The sequence below is a fragment of the Ranitomeya imitator genome, chromosome 1 (genome assembly GCF_032444005.1).
Source record: "Ranitomeya imitator isolate aRanImi1 chromosome 1, aRanImi1.pri, whole genome shotgun sequence".
Taxonomy (NCBI): Eukaryota; Metazoa; Chordata; class Amphibia; order Anura; family Dendrobatidae; genus Ranitomeya; species Ranitomeya imitator.
Window position 1 is genome coordinate 968,753,258 of NC_091282.1, and position 21,521 is coordinate 968,774,778.

At 44.9% G+C, this 21,521-nt stretch overlaps 1 protein-coding gene across 1 annotated transcript in view; it reads left to right on the plus strand.

Annotated features, from left to right (window-relative positions):
• The window catches only part of ZGRF1 (zinc finger GRF-type containing 1), a 149,851-nt gene that overhangs the window by 19,629 nt on the left and 108,701 nt on the right, over positions 1-21,521 (plus strand). Inside the window, exons 5-6 of the mRNA XM_069743830.1 lie at positions 15,833-16,009; positions 20,005-21,132. Of these exons, the coding sequence (XP_069599931.1) occupies positions 15,833-16,009; positions 20,005-21,132 (1,305 nt within the window). The remainder of the gene's footprint in view (positions 1-15,832; positions 16,010-20,004; positions 21,133-21,521) is intronic.

The window sequence follows — 21,521 nt, forward strand, 5'->3', positions numbered from 1 at the left end:
TGAAGCTAAATATAGATCATTGATCTATATTCATAGATCGTGGGAACTTTCCTAGAAAGCCTGGGAGCTTTCTAGGTAAGTTCCCACAATCTATGAACATCCAGCAGAGGGCGCCTCACCGCAAATGAAGCTAAATATAGATCATTGATCTATATTCATAGATCGTGGGAACTTTCCTAGAAAGCCTGGGAGCTTTCTAGGTAAGTTCCCACAATCTATGAACATCCAGCAGAGGGCGCCTCACCGCAAATGAAGCTAAATATAGATCATTGATCTATATTCATAGATCGTGGGAACTTTCCTAGAAAGCCTGGGAGCTTTCTAGGTAAGTTCCCACAATCTATGAACATCCAGCAGAGGGCGCCTCACCGCAAATGAAGCTAAATATAGATCATTGATCTATATTCATAGATCGTGGGAACTTTCCTAGAAAGCCTGGGAGCTTTCTAGGCAAGTTCCCACAATCTATGAACATCCAGCAGAGGGCGCCTCACCGCAAATGAAGCTAAATTTAGATCATTGATCTATATTTAGCCTCATTCCCCGGGGTTTTGCAGCAAGGAGCAGCCTGCATTAGCGGAACTCCTTGCTGCAAAATGTTTTAACCCCTTCAGAAGGATTTACATCGTTGGACGTTACAGATCTGCGGAGGGTAAGGATATTGTTGGTTTATTATGTTTTTTTACTTACAGAACGAGGGTCTTCAGTGACTGGATTGGGCGTAGAATAAAATACTCCAACAACCATTGTTTTTATTTCATTAAAATAATTTTAAATAATGTGTTTGTGTTTTATTTAACCCTTTACTACAATTGGATTAATAATGGATAGGTGTCATAATTGACGCCTCTCCATTATTAATTAGGCTTAATGTCACCTTACAATAGCAAGGTGGCATTAACCCTTCATTACCCCATATCCCACCGCTACACGGGAATGGGAAGAGAGTGGCCAAGTGCCAGAATAGGCGCATCTTCCAGATGTGCCTTTTCTGGGGTGGCTGGGGGCAGATATTTTTAGCCAGGGGGGGGCCAATAACCGTGGACCCTCTCCAGGCTATTAATATCTGCCCTCAGTCACTGGCTTTACTACTCTGGCGGAGAAAATTGCGCGGGAGCCCACGCCAATTTTTTCCGCCATTTAACCCTTTATGAGGTTTAACAATGATAAATGTAAGGTTATACACATGGGAAGAAGGAATCAATGTCACCATTACACACTGAATGGGAAACCACTGGGTAAATCTGACAGGGAGAAGGACTTGGGGATCCTAGTTAATGATAAACTTACCTGGAGCAGCCAGTGCCAGGCAGCAGCTGCCAAGGCAAACAGGATCATGGGGTGCATTAAAAGAGGTCTGGATACACATGATGAGAGCATTATACTGCCTCTGTACAAATCCCTAGTTAGACCGCACATGGAGTACTGTGTCCAGTTTTGGGCACCGGTGCTCAGGAAGGATATAATGGAACTAGAGAGAGTACAAAGGAGGGCAACAAAATTAATAAAGGGGATGGGAGAACTACAATACCCAGATAGATTAGCGAAATTAGGATTATTTAGTCTAGAAAAAAGACGACTGAGGGGCGATCTAATAACCATGTATAAGTATATAAGGGGACAATACAAATATCTCGCTGAGGATCTGTTTATACCAAGGAAGGTGACGGGCACAAGGGGGCATTCTTTGCGTCTGGAGGAGAGAAGGTTTTTCCACCAACATAGAAGAGGATTCTTTACTGTTAGGGCAGTGAGAATCTGGAATTGCTTGCCTGAGGAGGTGGTGATGGCGAACTCAGTCGAGGGGTTCAAGAGAGGCCTGGATGTCTTCCTGGAGCAGAACAATATTGTATCATACAATTAGGTTCTGTAGAAGGACGTAGATCTGGGTACTTATTATGATGGAATATAGGCTGAACTGGATGGACAAATGTCTTTTTTCGGCCTTACTAACTATGTTACTATGTTACTATATTTTAAGAGCTAGAACGGCCAAATTTTGCAGATACACACTACTGACATTAGTAGTGTGGAATCTGCAAAAAAAAAAAGGAGAGAAGACATGGTTTACTGTATGTAAACCATGTCTCAAATCATGTCGGGTTTTAGGAAGGAGAAAGAAAAAGCCGGTAATTGAATTACCGGCTTTCAAGCTGTATAGCGCTGGAAAAAATATTAATATATATACATATGTGTCTACTGATTTTATATATATATATATATATATATAGTGGGGCAAAAAAGTATTTAGTCAGTCAGCAATAGTGCAAGTTCCACCACTTAAAAAGATGAGAGGCGTCTGTAATTTACATCATAGGTAGACCTCAACTATGGGAGACAAACTGAGAAAAAAAAATCCAGAAAATCACATTCTCTGTTTTTTTAACATTTTATTTGCATATTATGGTGGAAAATAAGTATTTGGTCAGAAACAAACAATCAAGATTTCTGGCTCTCACAGACCTGTAACTTCTTCTTTAAGAGTCTCCTCTTTCCTCCACTCATTACCTGTAGTAATGGCACCTGTTTAAACTTGTTATCAGTATAAAAAGACACCTGTGCACACCCTCAAACAGTCTGACTCCAAACTCCACTGTGGTGAAGACCAAAGAGCTGTCAAAGGACACCAGAAACAAAATTGTAACCCTTCACCAGGCTGGGAAGACTGAATCTGCAATAGCCAACCAGCTTGGAGCGAAGAAATCAACAGTGGGAGCAATAATTAGAAAATGGAAGACATACAAGACCACTGATAATCTCCCTCGATCTGGGGCTCCACGCAAAATCCCACCCCGTGGGGTCAGAATGATCACAAGAACGGTGAGCAAAAATCCCAGAACCACGCGGGGGGACCTAGTGAATGAACTGCAGAGAGCTGGGACCAATGTAACAAGGCCTACCATAAGTAACACACTACGCCACCATGGACTCAGATCCTGCAGTGCCAGACGTGTCCCACTGCTTAAGCCAGTACATGTCCGGGCCCGTCTGAAGTTTGCTAGAGAGCATTTGGATGATCCAGAGGAGTTTTGGGAGAACGTCCTATGGTCTGATGAAACCAAACTGGAACTGTTTGGTAGAAACACAACTTGTCGTGTTTGGAGGAAAAAGAATACTGAGTTGCATCCATCAAACACCATACCTACTGTAAAGCATGGTGGTGGAAACATCATGCTTTGGGGCTGTTTCTCTGCAAAGGGGCCAGGACGACTGATCCGGGTACATGAAAGAATGAATGGGGCCATGTATCGTGAGATTTTGAGCGCAAACCTCCTTCCATCAGCACGGGCATTGAAGATGAAACGTGGCTGGGTCTTTCAACATGACAATGATCCAAAGCACACCACCAGGGCAACGAAGGAGTGGCTTCGTAAGAAGCATTTCAAGGTCCTGGAGTGGCCTAGCCAGTCTCCAGATCTCAACCCTATAGAAAACCTTTGGAGGGAGTTGAAAATCCGTGTTGCCAAGCGAAAAGCCAAAAACATCACTGCTCTAGAGGAGATCTGCATGGAGGAATGGGCCAACATACCAACAACAGTGTGTGGCAAACTTGTGAAGACTTACAGAAAACGTTTGACCTCTGTCATTGCCAACAAAGGATATATTACAAAGTATTGAGATGAAATTTTGGTTCTGACCAAATACTTATTTTCCACCATAATATGCAAATAAAATGTTAAAAAAACAGACAATGTGATTTTCTGGATTTTTTTTTCTCAGTTTGTCTCCCATAGTTGAGGTCTACCTATGATGTAAATTACAGACGCCTCTCATCTTATTAAGTGGTGGAACTTGCACTATTGCTGACTGACTAAATACTTTTTTGCCCCACTGTATATATATTATTTTTTTTTCTTTTTGGGACACATGGATCACTTCTATAGCGGTATGTTGGTTTTGCAAGCCTGCGAGAAAACCACGCAGTACGGATGCCATACGGAGGATGCCATGCGCAAAAAACGCTGACACGCCCTGCCTACGGAGGAGCTACGGACCACTATTTTCGGGACTTTTCAGCGTATTACGGCCGTAATATACGGACCGTATTTTCATACGCTGAGTGTGAAGCCGGCCAAACATATAAAAAAATTATCTCCTCCTGAAACACACTAGAGCCGTATCTATCTCTTGGGCTGAAAGGGACATTGTTTATATGGAGCAGAGCTGCTACCTGGGCCTCGATCCATAACTTTACTAGGCATTACAGATTAGACCTAATGTCTATAAAACATCTAGCTTTTGGCAGGAAAGTCCTCCAGACTACTGTCTCTCCATAGTTATTCTTTGACATTTGCAAATATAACGATATCACTGGCGCACAACACTGGTGGGGGTGGCTAGTATAATCTTCCAGCTGCTGGTATTCCCAGAAAATGTGCCGATTCTGTAAAGATGACTAGATATGCAAACAAATAATACCGCGCTTGGGTGATTGGAGTAGTCTAGCCCTGCCTATAGAGGTACAAAAAAACTGCCAAGATGCAATGGTTGATGGTGAAAGTGAAATGAAACACCTACGTGCTGCAAGTAATTCCTGTTAAATACCAAGTGGATGCTTTCCTGAAACTGAAAGTACTTGCAAGCAGCATAATACAAAGAATAGCAGGTTTACCCAGAATCCTTTGCAGTAGGCGGAGCTATGCAAATCATCTCTTTCCACCCCTGTCTAATCCACAGCGCTTGGAACCGCCAAGTGTGCAATGCTGCGGATTAGTTTCTAAATTTACAACTAAACTAAATTTACAACTAATCCGCAGCATTGCACACTTGGCGGTTCCAAGCGCTGTGGATTAGACAGGGGTGGAAAGAGAGGATTTGCATAGCTCCGCCTACTGCAAAGGATTCTGGGTAAACCTGCTATTCTTTGTATTATGCTGCTTGCAAGTACTTTCCGTTTCAGGAAAGCATCCACTATGTATTTCCTTTAAGTAGAGGGCTTTTCGGTCTCTTTTGTCCCGCTACATTTAGCCCAACTTGGGTCTCTCCTTAAGGTGGCTAGCATATATGTTAAATACCAACTACTTAGTATTAGCGATGTACATTACTGTGAACACATATATATTTCTCTCGGCAGTAAAGCTCTTAACAGATGTGCTGTTCAAAATAACTGTAGGTACAACGATAAATGTGTAAGCCTCCTACCGTGTTGAAGCATGGCTGGCACAATAACATATGTTGCGCTGAGTCACCACCAATATGCTCGTGGTAAATGCCGGAGGTGATGCGTGGTGTCACTCCGGTATCCGCAGCAGAAGCAGGGGCATGGATGGCTTGCGGATGGTAGGGTGGGCGCACGTGTGCTGGTACAGTAGCGACCAATATGGAAAGTCGCTATTCATTGTAGAGCCAGGGAACGTCCCGGCCGGAGGCGTCCCTGGTTGCACTGAAAAGAAAAAAATGGCCGACGCTGCCTAGCAGCGTGTGACGTCACGGGCCGGACAGAGTCTCACTAAGGTCACAAAGCTAACCAACGCGCTTCGAAGGGAAAAGCGCCCTTCTTCCTCAGGGTTGGAGACCTGAATGAGAGCTCCTCTTGTATATGTACTTGCGCTACACCTATGTGCCCACCCCTTAGATCTTCAGAGACCGCCCCACTGGACCGAACTCGTGTTAGTCTAAAAAAAAAAAAAACGGCCAACTGCCACGCCGCAATACCGGATCCCCTACATAGTACCTAGGTAGCCCCAATGTGTATGACTGATGACCCATGTTACTCAAGCCCACATGTAGTAGCTGAGTCCATGGATCCTGTGCAAAAAATACATATTGAATTAAACATTAAACTACATTACCTCTAAATAAATATTGATAGCTTCTTTATTAATAAAAACACCTATACATTACAAATATGGCGGTTTACTGACACCTCTCATCTGTCAGCCGTAATCAAAGTGGTGCACCATAAAAACGTTAAAATGAGTGTAAACTCAAGACCATATACATACGAATAAAAATGTGAAAAAATGTAAAAAAAAATGTAAATACCCATATGTCCACTACGCCTCCCTGTAGGTGCATATAGACTGACATTGGGAATTGGCATTATTATACCCCTAATGAATAATAAAAATATATGATACAACAACCAGCAATGAAAATTATACATGAACTCACGTATGTTCCATTAGAATGCATGCAGCTCAAGTTCATGGTTTAGGCCCTTAGGGGTGAGACCGTTTAACCTGAATATCCATTCCGACTCGATTTTGGACATCTGTTTAATGAAGTTGCCCCCCCTCAAACTTTGTCGGACTTTCTGAATCCCACAGAATTGCACACCCTTCATGCTACTGTTGTGTTTCTCTTTGAAGTGACGGGATAATGGATGACCCAGGAACTCTTTCTGAATATTTTTAAGGTGTTCCTTTATCCGTACCATTAATTTCCGCTTCGTCCTTCCAACATATAATTTTCCACATCGACGTAGGATCAAATAGATTATTCCTGATGAGAAACATGTGATTCTATCCCGAATCTTGAATATCTCAGTGTTACTGGAATCTCTGAATTCGACTTGGCATGTTTTCTTGAGGACCGTGTTGATACAGCAGAAACCGCTCCCGCACGGAGTGAACCCCCCTTTGGGATTGGATGGTTGGCTCCGCGATGAATCCTGTATGTTCTGGGGCAGTTTGGCTGTGGGGGCTAGTAAATTATTTAGCGTCTGTGCATTCCTATATATAAACCTGGGATATGTTGGTAGAAACTCGCCTATGATCCTGTCCCTCTGTAGGGCTGCCCAATGTTTGCAAATGATCCCCTGAAATCGCTTGTAACCTGCATGGAACTGCGTGATGATAGGCAGATGTTTAATTTGATCGGGGATACTTTCTGTTCCTTGGATGTCGGATCTAAGTTTGTGTACCAAGGTGCATCTGGGTATAGCCCTTGCTTCGTTTGCTGCCTGTTCAACCAATCCCAGAGGATAGCCCTTCTCCAGGAATTGTTGTGTGAGATGTTCAGACTCCTCTTCAAAGTCATTAAGGTTGGTACAATTGCGTCGAATCCTGGTGAATTGTCCCTTCGGGATGTTTGTAAGCCACACCGGTAAGTGGCAGCTGGTGGTATGGATAAAACTATTCGAATCCACCTCCTTACGGTAACATTTTGTACGTAAAACAAAAACAACTTTGGCATTGAGTTCACACCCACTGTGAGTGACAGTACTATCAATTTCCTGGATCTAAACATCTCCGTGGAAGGGGGCCATTTACGTACAAAATGTTACATTTTTATTCGCATTTTCTCTGTCGCCCATGACGGCACCACGGAGAGAGGGGTTCCGCCCACCAAGGACAGGAAACCTACAGATAAAAAGGCGGTACCACTCTCCCGCATCAGTTGGTTTCCTGTCCTTGATGGGAGACCTACGGACTTACCAGATCGACGTGGGAATTCCGTGGCCAACCAGTCCGATCCAGGCAGCTGGGGTCCCTCTGCCTCGGCTGGGGTGGTAACCCGAAGCGCCACCGCTGGGGGCTAGTGGGCCTCTAGGGTGTGCGGGGGAGGTGACAAGGAGTTCGCGGTCACCTCCCCAGGTAAGATGCAGCAGCGGCAACATCCAGGGGGGTCCCTCTGTGGTTGCGGGAGGTGCGGCACGGCCCTCCCAGAAAGTGTCAGTCTGCACACTGTACGCCATCCGACGTGCAGAGCCGCACGTTAGGGGACTGCATAGGACCGGGGGCTCCGGTCAGCAGCGCCATATCTGCACTCCCGGGCGCCATCTTGAAAGTATGGCGCATGCCCGGGAATGCGCTGGTCTCGCGATGCGGTAGGGTCTTCCGCGCAGGCGCCGGCGGTGTATTGCCGCTCGGGCACCAGAATCGTTCTGTGCAGGCGCCGGCATTCGGCGCTCCTCACCGCTGTTGGGAGCTACTGCGCAGGCACCGGGCGGGAAATTTTTAAATGGGAGTAATTACAATCTCCCAGTGGCTCTGCAGTATTACCAGCAGGAGCCTCAGGAACTACTAGTCGCCACAGCACCAGCACAGCGCGCATTATTAAGGCAGCAACCGCAGACCAGCAGCAGTATGAGCGACCCGGCATCACCTTTGCCAGAATCACCTCCACCTATAGCATCGCCGCAGCAGCAGCAAAAACGGCGACAACAGAAAGGATACCAGGACACCAGCAGCAAAGAACGCCAAAGGTCCCAACACAGTAAGGAGTCCAGTACGGCGTCGGGGGGGAAAAAGCCAGAGGCAGAGAAACCCCAACCGATATTTATGGGTCCTGGAGGTGGTAAGTGATCTTCGTGAAAGTCCGAGACAGTAAGATTATTATTTGTCTCTTTTAGGGGAGGAAAAGCTTAGGTAAAACCAAGCATAAAATCTGTGCCATCTGTAGAGAAGATCTTTCACCTGCCTGGGAGAAGAGACTGTGTAATACTTGCATACAGCAAACAGTATCTGAAAGTCTTCCCGGGTTTGCAGCCGATTTAAAAAATCTGATTAAGGAGCAAGTGGAAGACACCTTTAGATCACTAAAAAGTTTTAAAAAAACGGAGAAAGACCAGACACAGATCCCCGTCTCCGGCATCAAAATCTGACAGTGATAGTGCGAGTTCAGTATCCTCTAACTCCTCCTCCTCCTCATCTTCATCATCCTCCTCTTCCTCGGGGGGGCACAATTGTTTCCCTCTAGAAGACACCGATGGTCTCATAAAAGCAGTGAGAAGTACTATGGGGTTAGTAGACTCTCACCCCAAAAAATCGGTGCAGGACATCATGTTTGGGGGTCTAGAACAAAAAAAGAGAAAGGCTTTTCCACTTAATGACGCAATAGCGGCTTTAATTAAAAAAGAATGGAAAAAACCCATGAAAAAGACTCTTAACTTCAAAAAGGAAATACCCCTTCGAGGATGAATCCTGCTCCTTTTGGGAGAAAGCCCCCAAGTTAGATGTAGCCATAGCTAAGGCTTCAAAGAAATTCGCTCTCCCGTTCGAAGATATGGGGGTCCTAAAAAACCCTATGGACAAGAAGGCGGACGCCTTCCTTAAAGGCTCCTGGGAGGCAGCAGGAGGAGGCCTAAAGCCAGCAGTAGCAGCTGCATGTACATCCCGCTCCCTTATGATTTGGTTGAATCAATTAGAGGGTCAATTAAAAGGGAAAACTTCCCGGGACTCAATACTGAACTCCTTACCAGTAATGAGGGGGGCTGCAGCTTTTCTGGCTGATGCTTCGGCCGACTCCATCAGATTAGCCGCCAGGTCAGCAGTGTTTGCTAATGCGGCCAGGCGCGCCCTCTGGCTTAAGAACTGGCCAGGCGACTTGCAAACAAAAACAAAATTGTGTACCATCCCCTGCGAAGGAGAATTTTTGTTCGGATGTACCTTAGACGACATCCTGGAAAAAGCAGGGGACAGCAAAAAGTCCTTTCCCTCTCTGGGTCTCCCCTCTTATCGTAAGCCCTTTCGGAACAAGAGGTTTTTCCGTAAGAACCCGGGGAGAGGCCAGGGAAAATGGGAGGATAAGAGGAGCAAAAATAAGGGATTCATCTTCAATAAAAACCCCAACGATAGCAAGAAACTTTCACAATGAAGGTTCGCCCCAGGTGGGAGGGAGATTATCTCTCTTTCTCCCAGCCTGGGAAAGGATTACCTCCAGTCAATGGATACTGAACATAATAGAATCAGGACTGAGGCTAAGGGTACCGTCACACTATACGATTTACCAACGATCACGACCAGTGATACGACCTGGCCGTGATCGTTGGTAAGTCGTTGTGTGGTCGCTGGAGAGCTGTCACACAGACCGCTCTCCAGCGACCAACGATGCCGGTAACCAGGGTAAACATCGGGTTACTAAGCGCAGGGCCGCGCTTAGTAACCCGATGTTTACCCTGGTTACCATCCTAAAAGTCAAAAAAACAAACGCTTCATACTTGCCTTCGGCTGTCTGTCCCCGTCGCTCTGCTTCTCTGCTCTGGCTGTGAGCACAGCGGCCGGAAAGCAGAGCGGTGACGTCACCGCTCTGCTTTCCGGCCGCTGTGCTCACAGTGAGTGCAGGAAAGCACAGCGCCGGGGACAGACAGCCGAAGGCAAGTAGGAAGCGTTTGTTTTTTTTACTTTTAGGATGGTAACCAGGGTAAACATCGGGTTACTAAGCGCGGCCCTGCGCTTAGTAACCCGATGTTTACCCTGGTTACAAGCGAACGCATCGCTGGATCGGTGTCACACACACCGATCCAGCGATGACAGCGGGAGATCCAGCGACGAAAGAATGTTCCAAACGATCTGCTACGACGTACGATTCTCAGCAGGGTCCCTGATCGCTGCTGCGTGTCAGACACAGCGATATCGTATGGATATCGCTGGAACGTCACGAATCGTACCGTTGAAGCGATCAAAATGGCACTGTGTGACGGTACCCTAACATTCAAAAGATACCCTCGTCCCTCTTTTACGATGACATCTACAAGGCCTTCAGCTGAAGAGCAATTGGCGCTAGAAAACGAAGTCATCGGGTTAGTAAAGAAGGGAGTACTCCTGGAGGTTCCCCCACAAGAAAGAGGGCAAGGGTACTATTCCCCTCTATTCCTGAGGAAAAAACCAGACGGTTCCTTCAGGACCATTATAAACCTGAAAAACCTGAACGATTACCTAGAGGTTCAAGCATTCAAGATGGAAACAATAAAGTCATCTATCAAAATGCTGTTTCCTCAATGCTTCATGGTGGTCCTAGACTTGAAGGACGCGTATTATCACGTCCCAATACACAAGGATCACCAGAGGTTTCTCAGGATGGCTGTTCACATCAAGGGGGTGTTAAGCCACTTCCAGTTCTCAGCTTTACCGTTTGGTCTAGCCATAGCATAGCCCCGAGGGTTTTCACAAAACTGATTGCGGAGGTAATGGCTCACCTCAGGGAAGAAAACGCCTTGATTGTACCATATCTGGACGATTTTCTGGTGATAGGCTCCTCCCCGCAACATTGCGAGAATCAGCTGGCAATAGTGATACATTCCTTAAAGGAATTGGGTTGGCTGATAAACATAGAAAAATCCAGATTAATGCCTTCTCAGGTCCAGGAGTACCTAGGTCTCACCCTAGATTCCAAAAAAATGGAATGTCGGCTCCCGGGGAACAAAATACAGAAACTAAAAAGTTTAGTATCGAGAATTCAATCTCTCCCCTCCATAACACTCCGCCAAGCCATGTCCCTCTTAGGCTCCATGACTTCTTGCATCCCTGCGGTCCAGTGGGCCCAGCTACATTCAAGAGAGCTCCAATGGCAGATCTTGTCAGAGCAAATCCATCTGGGGGGGCATTTAGACGGGCGGTTAACATTATCTCCTCGCACCAATCACTCTCTAACATGGTGGACATTGCAGGAAAATCTTTCCCAGGGAGTCCCATGGGTAATTCAGATCTCAAAGGTCCTGACTACGGACGCAAGTCCCACAGGGTGGGGGGCTCATCTGGGCAATCTAGTAGCCCAGGGCATTTGGTCTCCGACACTAGCAAACAAATCTTCCAACATGAAGGAACTTCTTGCGGTCAAATTTGCCCTTCAGGAATTTTTGGGGGTCCTTCACTCTCACCACGTAAGGGTGATGTCGGACAACCGGGTGGTGGTGTCATACCTAAATCACCAAGGGGGCACTCGTTCCAAAAATCTAATGGAAGTGACCAAATCAATTCTACAAATAGCCGAGAGCAACCTCCTATCCCTAACAAGCCTGCACATAAAGGGAGTAGACAATAACAAAGCAGACTTCCTCAGTCGTTCCAGCCTAAAACAGGGAGAATGGGAACTAAATTGGGCGATATTTACCCAGATCACAGAAAAATGGGGCGTACCCAAAATAGATCTCTTTGCGAGCCACCTAAACAAAAAAGTAGTCTCCTTTTGCTCCCTATCTCCCCTGGGGAACCCGGTAGTAGTGGACGCTTTTCTGATGTCTTGGGGGCATCAACTGGTCTATGCCTTCCCTCCTCTTGTTCTGATTCCAGCAGTGCTGAGGAAGATTCGGGAGGACGGGGCGCTTGTCATCTTAATAGCCCCGTTCTGGCCGAAGAGACCTTGGTTCTCTTGGATGAGGAAAATGTCAATATCCGACCCATGGGTATTACCAGACCTCCAAGATCTACTATCGCAGGGCCCAGTTCATCATCCGCAAGTCAAGAATTTGCACTTGACAGCTTGGCTCTTGAAAGGAAACTATTAGAAGGCAGAGGGTTCTCTCCAGGGTTGATCTCCACTTTATTACAAAGTAGGAAGCCGGTTACAACGACACAGTATGGAAAGATATGGAAAAAGTTTATTTCATCGTCAGGTGCGAAAATAGGGAAATAAATTCCCCTTAATTCCATATTAGAGTTCCTACAAAATGGGTTGGAGATGGGTTTGGCCACTAGTACCCTAAAAGTTCACGTGGCAGCATTGGGAGCCCTATTTAATTTTGATTTAGCTTCAAACAGGTGGGTCTCTAGATTCATCAGAGCAGCTGGGAGATCGAGGCCTCTTCCAGGAAAAGTTGTTCCTCAGTGGGACTTAAACTTGGTCCTTAATGCCCTAACTAGTCCACCCTTTGAACCGTTACACGAAACTTCAATAAAAAAACCTGTCTCTCAAAACCGCCCTGTTAGTCGCCCTCACATCTGCCCGTAGGGTCAGCGACTTACAGGCTCTTTCAGCAAACCCCCCTTACACACAATTTTTAGAGGATAGGGTCATTTTAAAAATAGACCCAGCATATCTCCCGAAAGTGGCTTCAAAGTTTCACAGGTCTCAAGAGATATCTCTCCCCTCCATCTGTCCTAACCCTAAAAATAAGGAGGAACAAATATTACATACACTAGATGTAAGAAGATGTCTCTTACAATACCTAGAAGTCACTAGAGAGAGTAGGGAGGATCCCTCTGTTTGTTTCCAAGGTCCCCGGAAGGGGAAAAAAGCATCCAAAGCCACCATAGCAAGATGGATCACGGACGCCATCAGCCTTTCATACTCGGCAAGTGGAATGTCCGTTCCAGGGGAGGTCAAGGCTCACTCGACAAGGGCAGTGGCAACTTCTTGGGCGGAGAAGGCCGGAGCTTCTATTGACCAGATATGTAGAGCTGCTACCTGGTCCTCACCATCCACATTCTATAGGCATTATAGATTGGACCTAATCTCCTCTTCAGACCTTACCTTCGGTAAAAGGGTTCTGGAAGCGGTGGTCCCTCCCTGAATGTACTATCTATGCAAATCTCTCCGTGGTGCCGTCATGGGCGACAGAGAAAAATATAGTTCTTACCGATAACTGTGTTTCTCTGAGCCCATGACGGCACCCGTACATTCCCTCCCTTCACTTGTGGGTGCACACATCAACTTAGTGCCATAGTCTATTCATAGTTTTTAAAGTCATGCGGTATCTTGTTATGCTAAACAGTTAAAACTAACAAATGTTTTAGTAGTCTCCCATCGTTCTCTATGTAAAACAACTGATGCGGGAGAGTGGTACCGCCTTTTTATCTGTAGGTTTCCTGTCCTTGGTGGGCGGATCCCCTCTCTCCGTGGTGCCGTCATGGGCTCAGAGAAATACCGTTATCGGTAAGAACTATATTTTTTATTCGTATGTATATGGTCTTGAGTTTACACTCATTTTAACGTTTTTATGGTGCACAACTTTGATTACGGCTGACAGATGAGAGGTGTCAGTAAACCGCCATATTTGTAATGTATAGGTGTTTTTATTAATAAAGAAGCTATCAATATTTATTTAGAGGTAATGTAGTTTAATGTTTAATTCGATATGTATTTTTTGCACAGGATCCATGGACTCAGCTACTACATGTGGGCTTGAGTAACATGGGTCATCAGTCATACACATTGGGGCTACCTAGGTACTATGTAGGGGATCCGGTATTGTGGCGTGGCAGTTGGCCTTTTTTTTTTTTTTTTTTTTTTTTTTTTTAGACTAACACGAGTTCGGTCCAGTGGGGCGGTCTCTGAAGATCTAAGGGGCGGGCACATAGGTGTAGCGCAAGTACATATACAAGAGGAGCTCTCATTCAGGTCTCCAACCCTAAGGAAGAAGGGCGCTTTTCCCTTCGAAACGCGTCGGTTAGCTTTGTGACCTTAGTGAGACTCTGTCCGGCCCGTGATGTCACACGTTGCTAGGCCATTTTTTTCTTTTCAGTGCAACCAGGGACGCCTCCGGCCGGGACGTTCCCTGGCTCTACAATGAATAGCGACTTTCCATATTGGTCGCTACTGTACCAGCACACGTGCGCCCACCCTACCATCCGCAAGCCATCCATGCCCCTGCTTCTGCTGCGGATACCGGAGTGACACCACACATCACCTCCGGCATTTACCACGAGCATATTGGTGGTGACTCAGCGCAACATATGCTATTGTGCCAGCCACGCTTCAACACGGTAGGAGGCTTACACATTTATCGTTGTACCTACAGTTATTTTGGACAGCACATCTGTTAAGAGCTTTACTGCCGAGAGAAATATATATGTGTTCACAGTAATGTACATCGCTAATACTAAGTAGTTGGTATTTAACAGGAATTATTTGCAGCACTATTCGTAGGAGGTGTTTCATTTCACTTTCACTATCAACCATTGCATATTGGCAGTTTTTTGTACCTCTATAGGCAGGGCTATACTACTCCAATCACCCAAGCGCGGTATTATTTGTTTGCATTCTTTGACATTTCTCCTATGGGGCTGTCGTGGATGGGATTAAAGAAAATAGAAACCAATTTACCAGTAATTGTAATTCTAAGACCCTCCACAACAGCATGGGTAAATTCCCCCCCAGGAAACTTTATGTTCAATTGATTCCTTGGCGTTAATAAATTAAAGCATTCACACTATGTGGTCCTGAGGATGGAGGGAGTTGGAGGGCTATTTAAACCTCTTGTGTTTCCTGTCCCTAATTAGGATGGGGAGGCAACCTCCCGTGGTGCTGTCGTGGAGGGGCTTAGAAACTGAATTGCCAGTGAGCGTAATTCTATATTATTAAATGCTTGGTGACCACCCATACTTCATTTTACTAACCTAAGATATGAGTAGCATCCCCCCTTCCCCGGGCAGGTGAAATGCAGCACCTGTCGGCTGTACAGTATTGCTGACAACCTGCAGTATCAGTCACAATCAGTGTTGGCACTGACCACGGTTGTTTAGCCCCTTAGATAATGTTGTCAATAGTGACAACAGCATCTACATAACTGAGCATTAGGGCTCCTCTTTACTCCCATTGGCACCCCAAAGATCATGTGGTAATGATGGCTGCAATGGCAATCCACAGCCGAGTACTGACCCTAGGACCTGCCAGCTATAACCACCTGTTTGGATGTTAGCAACATTTTAGAGGTAAAAATAACTTTCAGTTTCTGTCAATCCACTTTTTTTTCTCTTTTAATTCATGAATCATTGTTTTTAGTTCCTCTTGAAGGATCTTGGTTACATTCTTGTTAACTGATCCACTGACACATGTCTTGGTCTATGACATTATTTGCAACAGCAATGGGAACCTCTTATGGCTACGATAAGTGACCCATTTGTGTGTGGTGGTTTCTGGGAGCTTTAGGAGATGGTTATAGTTTATTTATTGGCAGCTATAAAGATAAACATTTTAGCAGTATATCTATAAATTGATATCTATGACCTTTATCAATAATGAACTAGAAAAGTGAAGCGGGACCTGTACTTGTTCTAAGTGATGAAACACATTTTAAAAGGTCAGAATTAATCCCCCATTCTTAGTATCTTACACATGACTACAATACAATTTTTGTATTTGGATGTAATAAAATCTTTTAATTTACTTCAATTACCTGACAACAAGATAATAAATGTCGTCCTTTTGCATCCTATTTTTTTTGTAATAGATGAACACTGGAGATGAAATGGAAAGTGATCGCTATCTAATCACAGTGGAAGCAGTGGGTGACAGCATCAGCTCCACAAGTAGCTCTACTGAAAATAAGGATGTGCAAAACTTTAGCAGGGGTGCGCTGAAACCCATTGGTCTGCAGCCTCGAGCTGGTTTAAAAAGAAAGTTTACTGTAAGAACTTCTTTAATTTTTTGATAATTGTTACTATTGGAAATATGTGCTTGATGTCAGTTTGGGAGCACCAAATAGCTATGTCCTCTGTTACATCTCTAATCATGAGCAAAGGGAAAGCAGAAATTTTAATTTTTCTTTCAGAAATCAATAGTACACATGAAAATAAGCAATTTTGTAATATATCTTTTCAGAGAAATCTGCTTCTTTCAACTCCTGGATTGATCTTTCACTCCAATTCATGGCTAAAATGTGTTTTCGGTGAATACAGACTTTCTCATTACTAAAGTATGTGATAATAGTTTGTGCTTTTCAAATTCTACAAGGGGGAGCGAGAGGCAGATACAGCCATTCTGCTGCAAGTTCTCCAGGATTGACAGTTAGTTTTCCGTAGAAATTCATGTGCACCAACTGTCATACACTATCTCGGTAATGAGGAAGTGTGTATTCACTGAACATAGATTTTTACCTGTGAATTGAGAATGAACAGTCCAAGAGGAGAAAGAAACTGATTTCACTAATAAGATATATTAGAACACTTATTTTTTTCCCGTGTATTATTATTGAGTTCTGAATAGTAATGAGCGATCATACTTGGTTAAGGTGTTATCTGAGCATGCTCGTGTCCGGACTGGAATAATATATTCGAGTCCCTGTGCCTGCATGTCTCGCTGCTGTTCGACAACTGCAACACATGCAGGGAATGCGTAACAAACAGGTAATCACTGTATGTGTTACGACTGTCTAACAGCCACGAGACATGCAGCTGCTTGGACTCAAACATATTATTCAAGCACTAGATGGTAGCCCGATTCTAACACATCGGGTATTCTAGAATATGTATGTAGTTTATTTATGAAGATTTTAGAATAATACATTGAATACACAGGAGCTGGCCGCGGCCGGACTGCGCCTGTTGCTGATTGTTCGTGGCCGGCCACGTAGTGTATAGCACAGCCCGCGCAGTACATTGCACAGCCCGCGCAGTATATAGCAATGTGGGCACCATATCCCTGTTAAAAAAATAAATAAATAAATAAATAAAAAATGGTGATATACTCACCCTCCGTTGGCCCCCGGATCGAAGCGGTTACCGATGCTCCTCGCGCGCTCCGGTCTGAAGAGTGCATTGCAGTCTCGCGAGATGATGACGTAGCGGTCTCGCGAGATCGCTACGTCATCATCTCACGAGACCGCAATGCATGGAGCGGTCACCGGGGCGTCGCGAGGATCGGGAAAGGCCTGTTCCTGATCCGAGGGACCGACGGACGGTGAGTATATAATGTTTTATTATTATTTTTATCATTAGATCTTTTTACTATTGATGCTGCATAGGCAGCATAAATAGTAAAAAGTTTGTCACACAGGGTTAATAGCAGCGTTAACCGAGTGCGTCACACCGTGGTCAACGCTGCCATTAACCCTGTGTGAGCACTGACTGGAGGGGAGTACGGAGCGGGCACTGACTGCGGGGAGGAAGGGGCGGCCATGTTGCCGCCGGACTGTGCCCGTCGCTGATTGGTTGTGGCTGTTTTGCCACGTAGTATATTGGCCGGTCACGTAGTATATTGGCCGGTCACGTAGTATATTGGCCGGCCACGTAGTATACAGCACAGAGCCACGTAGTATACAGCACAGAGCCACGCGGTATCTAACACAGCCCACGTAGTATACAGCAGTGTGGGCACCATATCCCTGTTTAAAAAAATAATTAAAATAAAATATAGTTATATACTCACCCCTGGGATCCACCGAAGCTCCGGCGATAGGCGCGTGGCTGCTGCTATCTTCCGTTCCCAGGATGCATTGCGAAATTACCCAGATGACTTAGCGGTCTCGTGAGACCGCTATGTCTTCTGGGTAATTTCGCAATGCATCGCTGGGAACGGAAGATGGCAGCAGGCGCGAGCGGCTCGGCAGACTACGGAGGGTGAGTATAGCAGGTTTTTTTTTTTTTTTTAAATTTTTTTACTATTGATGCCGCATAGGCAGCATCAATAGTAAAAAGTTGGGGACACACAGGGTTAATAGCGGCGGTAACTGAGTGCGTTACCCGCGGCATAACGCGGTCCGTTACTGCCGGCATTAACCCTGTGTGAGCGGTCACCGGAGGGGAGTATGCGGGCGCCGGGCACTGACTGCGGGTAGTAAGGAGCGGCCATTTTCTTCCGGACTGTGCCCAACGCTGACTGGTCGTGGCTGTTTTGCCGCGACCAATCAGCGCCTTGGATTTCCATGACAGACAGAGGCCACGACCAATGAATATCCGTGACAGACAGACAGACAGGACAGACGGAAGTGACCCTTAGACAATTATATAGTAGATGCCAAAGACATTTTGTTAGCACCCGAGCATGCTCGAAGGACGTAAATCTGGGGATTTATTATGATGGAATATAGGCTGAACTGGATGGACAAATGTCTTTTTTCGGCCTTACTAACTATGTTACTATGGGGAATGCGGCACCTGTAGCCCATTTCCTGCACACGCCTGTGCACGGTGGCTCTGGATGTTTCCACACCAGACTCCGTCCACTGCTTCCTCAGGTTCCCCAAGGTCTGGAATCGGTCCTTCTCCACAATCTTCCTCAGGGTCCGGTCTCCTCTTCTCGTTGTACAGCGTTTTCTGCCACATTGTTTCCTTCCAACAGACTTACCATTGAGGTGCCTTGATACAGCACTCTGGGAACAGCCTATTTGTTGAGAAATTTCTTTCTGGGTCTTACCCTCTTGCTTGAGGGTGTCAATGATGGTGGATAATGAATCTATAATATATGAAAGTTTAATTGTAATCATTACATTATGGTAAATAATGAAATTTAACACTATATGCTAATTTTTTGAGAAGGACCTGTATGTTACTATGAATAATACCTTATCCAAGCACGATCGCTTATCACTAGTTATGAAATGAAATACAAATTACCGGAATGTTTACAGTGTTTTTTTTTTTTTTCTTTTTTGTGTGTCATTTCAACAAACATTGTATGAATTAATTGTACAGACTAATAGAAGAAAATTTGTAATATATCAGAGAAATATGCTTTCTCCACTTATAAGTCAGTTTTCTACTTCCTCCTGATCTCATCATGCAAGCTGAAATGCAGCTAAAATCCATCTTGGTCAACTCGAGACTGAATGCTAGCACAGTGGGATTTAAAGTTACAGATCTTATTGGTGTCTAAGGTGGGGGAAAGTGAGGCGCAGTCTGCACAGTGATAGACAAGGCAAATCAAACTGTAGCTTCTAAGAGCTTTGTTTCCGTTCTGTGCAGGATACACAGCCACACAGCACAGTCCCTGCTGTATGATGCTGCTTCTGTCAGAGAAAGAATAGGATTGCATCCTTCATTATGTACTGTGTAGGAGACATCATAGCAGTCTCCACCACCATGTCCGAGAGAAAACTGGTGAAAAATGCAGGATACAAGACATTTAATGTGCACAAATTACTGCCTGTTCTGAAAAGTTACCTGTGGGCGTTTGCTGTACCTTGCTTCACCAGCTTGTCTCTATGGGCCTCAGTGGCATTGTTAGGGACTACACAAATAAATATTGTTTCCTGCTTCTAATGGCAATTTTCATAAATAATAGTTTCCAAATAGTGCCTTTATTAAACAACAGATATTATCACTATGCTAATACTGATCAAAGGGCATTATTTCAGGGTCAATAATTCCAATATATGTATATTCAAGAATAAATACACCCGCCACACCACAATCGGTACAATTTCCGCCACGTACCAACAGTACAGTTACATCCAGTGACGGACAGGTGATTTCTTGTCTGATTGCAGTAGTTGCCATTTTCTCCTCTTCTCCATATTACAGATTTCCTGTGTGGATTCTGCCCCAATATTCCCACCAGCTTTTGGTACAATGCTAGTGAGCAGTGTTTTATTAACCGCAAAAACACATAGCAGGACTAATTATGTACAGATTTGGGGCATGCTACAGATATGTATTTAAAGCATAGCGTGTATCTTCTTTTCAGGGATTTAAAGTTCCTCGTGAAATTCCAAAAAGGCCATCTCTACAAGTGGAGAAGACTGTCGCTCCGTCATCTCATCAGTTGGCACATGGGTGCTCTTCACAACCTTCACAGTTCTCTGCTACATCCCCCCTCTTTGCTGCTTCTTATGGAAACCAAGAAAATAAAGACAAGGCAGTAAACTGTTCTTCAAAGCACAAACTGGCGACTGCAACAGATCTAAATGTTCAAGAAAATATTTTTCCCGGTAATTTTTCAGCTTCTCAAGAACCGACAACAATTACAGAAAGTGTTCAGAGAGTAGTAGGAGAAAGAGTTAACCAAAACCCAAGAAGCACAGCACAAATTTTGGCCCTACTAAACACTTTACCAATTCAGAAGGGACCAGTTGCTGCTCAAGTACCTACAGGGGTATCTAACCTGTGCAGTAATGAGCTCCAAAGAACTACGTGTACAGTAAATGCCCCAGGAGGCACACAACTTTGCCCGCTCCCCAGTGAGCTGTCCCATGTAAGGACTAATCCTATCAAGAGTCGATGGGATGTTTACTTAGATAGCCCTGCAGATTCCAGTCTTTCCCAGATCGACCATGAGGACTTTGTACTGCCATTTAATCAGGGCAAAAATCTGGATAACCATGCACCAGCTGAAGTGAGGGGGCTTGAAAGAAATGAAGATCTTGTAGAAAACAAGCAGCCGTCCGATTCCTACATTTCTGAACCTGACCTATCTAATAGTCCGTCACTAACACCAGAAACATTGGCTGCAACTGATTTAATCACAGATAATGAGAATAATGATAGGGCCTTCGCAGAAATCACATTTAATTTAACGGACAGTTTTGATTTTACGGAATTAGATGACGCTGATTCATCAGAGAGTCAAGTGGACTCCGCCAAGGAACATGTAGATTTAACCGAGAGACAAAATCTTCTACAGAATAAGAAGCAAAAAGAATATAATGATAATGAATCGTTAAAGAACCATATGGAAAATGATTCACTCCATGAAAATAACTCCACGGTTCCTGAAATGTCATGTATGAAAGCCGAAAGTGAATTCACTATACAAGCACTCCTGGAGAGACCGTCTGCTATGGCTAAAGCAGGGGACACTGGCCACAAAACCGAGGTAATGGGTGAAGTGAATGTTTTGCAGACAGTAGAAAAGAGGATACTCTTATTTCCTAACAAAGCGATGGAAGGCCGTGTTCCTTCCAGGCAGATTATATTTCAACCAGATGATCTATCCAAGCAGAAGGCAGCACCTAAAAATCTGGATGACACGTTGGGATACCTTGGGGGAGAAAAGCCACCTATGTTGACAAATGCCATCATACACCATTCAGTTCAAGGGTCTACTAAAGATTGTAAGTTACCTGAACTATGGCCTTCAGGAAGCAGCATTTCCCTCTTGAAGTCTTTAAGTAAACCTAGGAATGCTCTGGAGAGTCTAAAACTGTTTAGTGAGGGGTCAACAGCACAGAATACAGACAGCAAAGCGCAGCCATACCTGAAGAG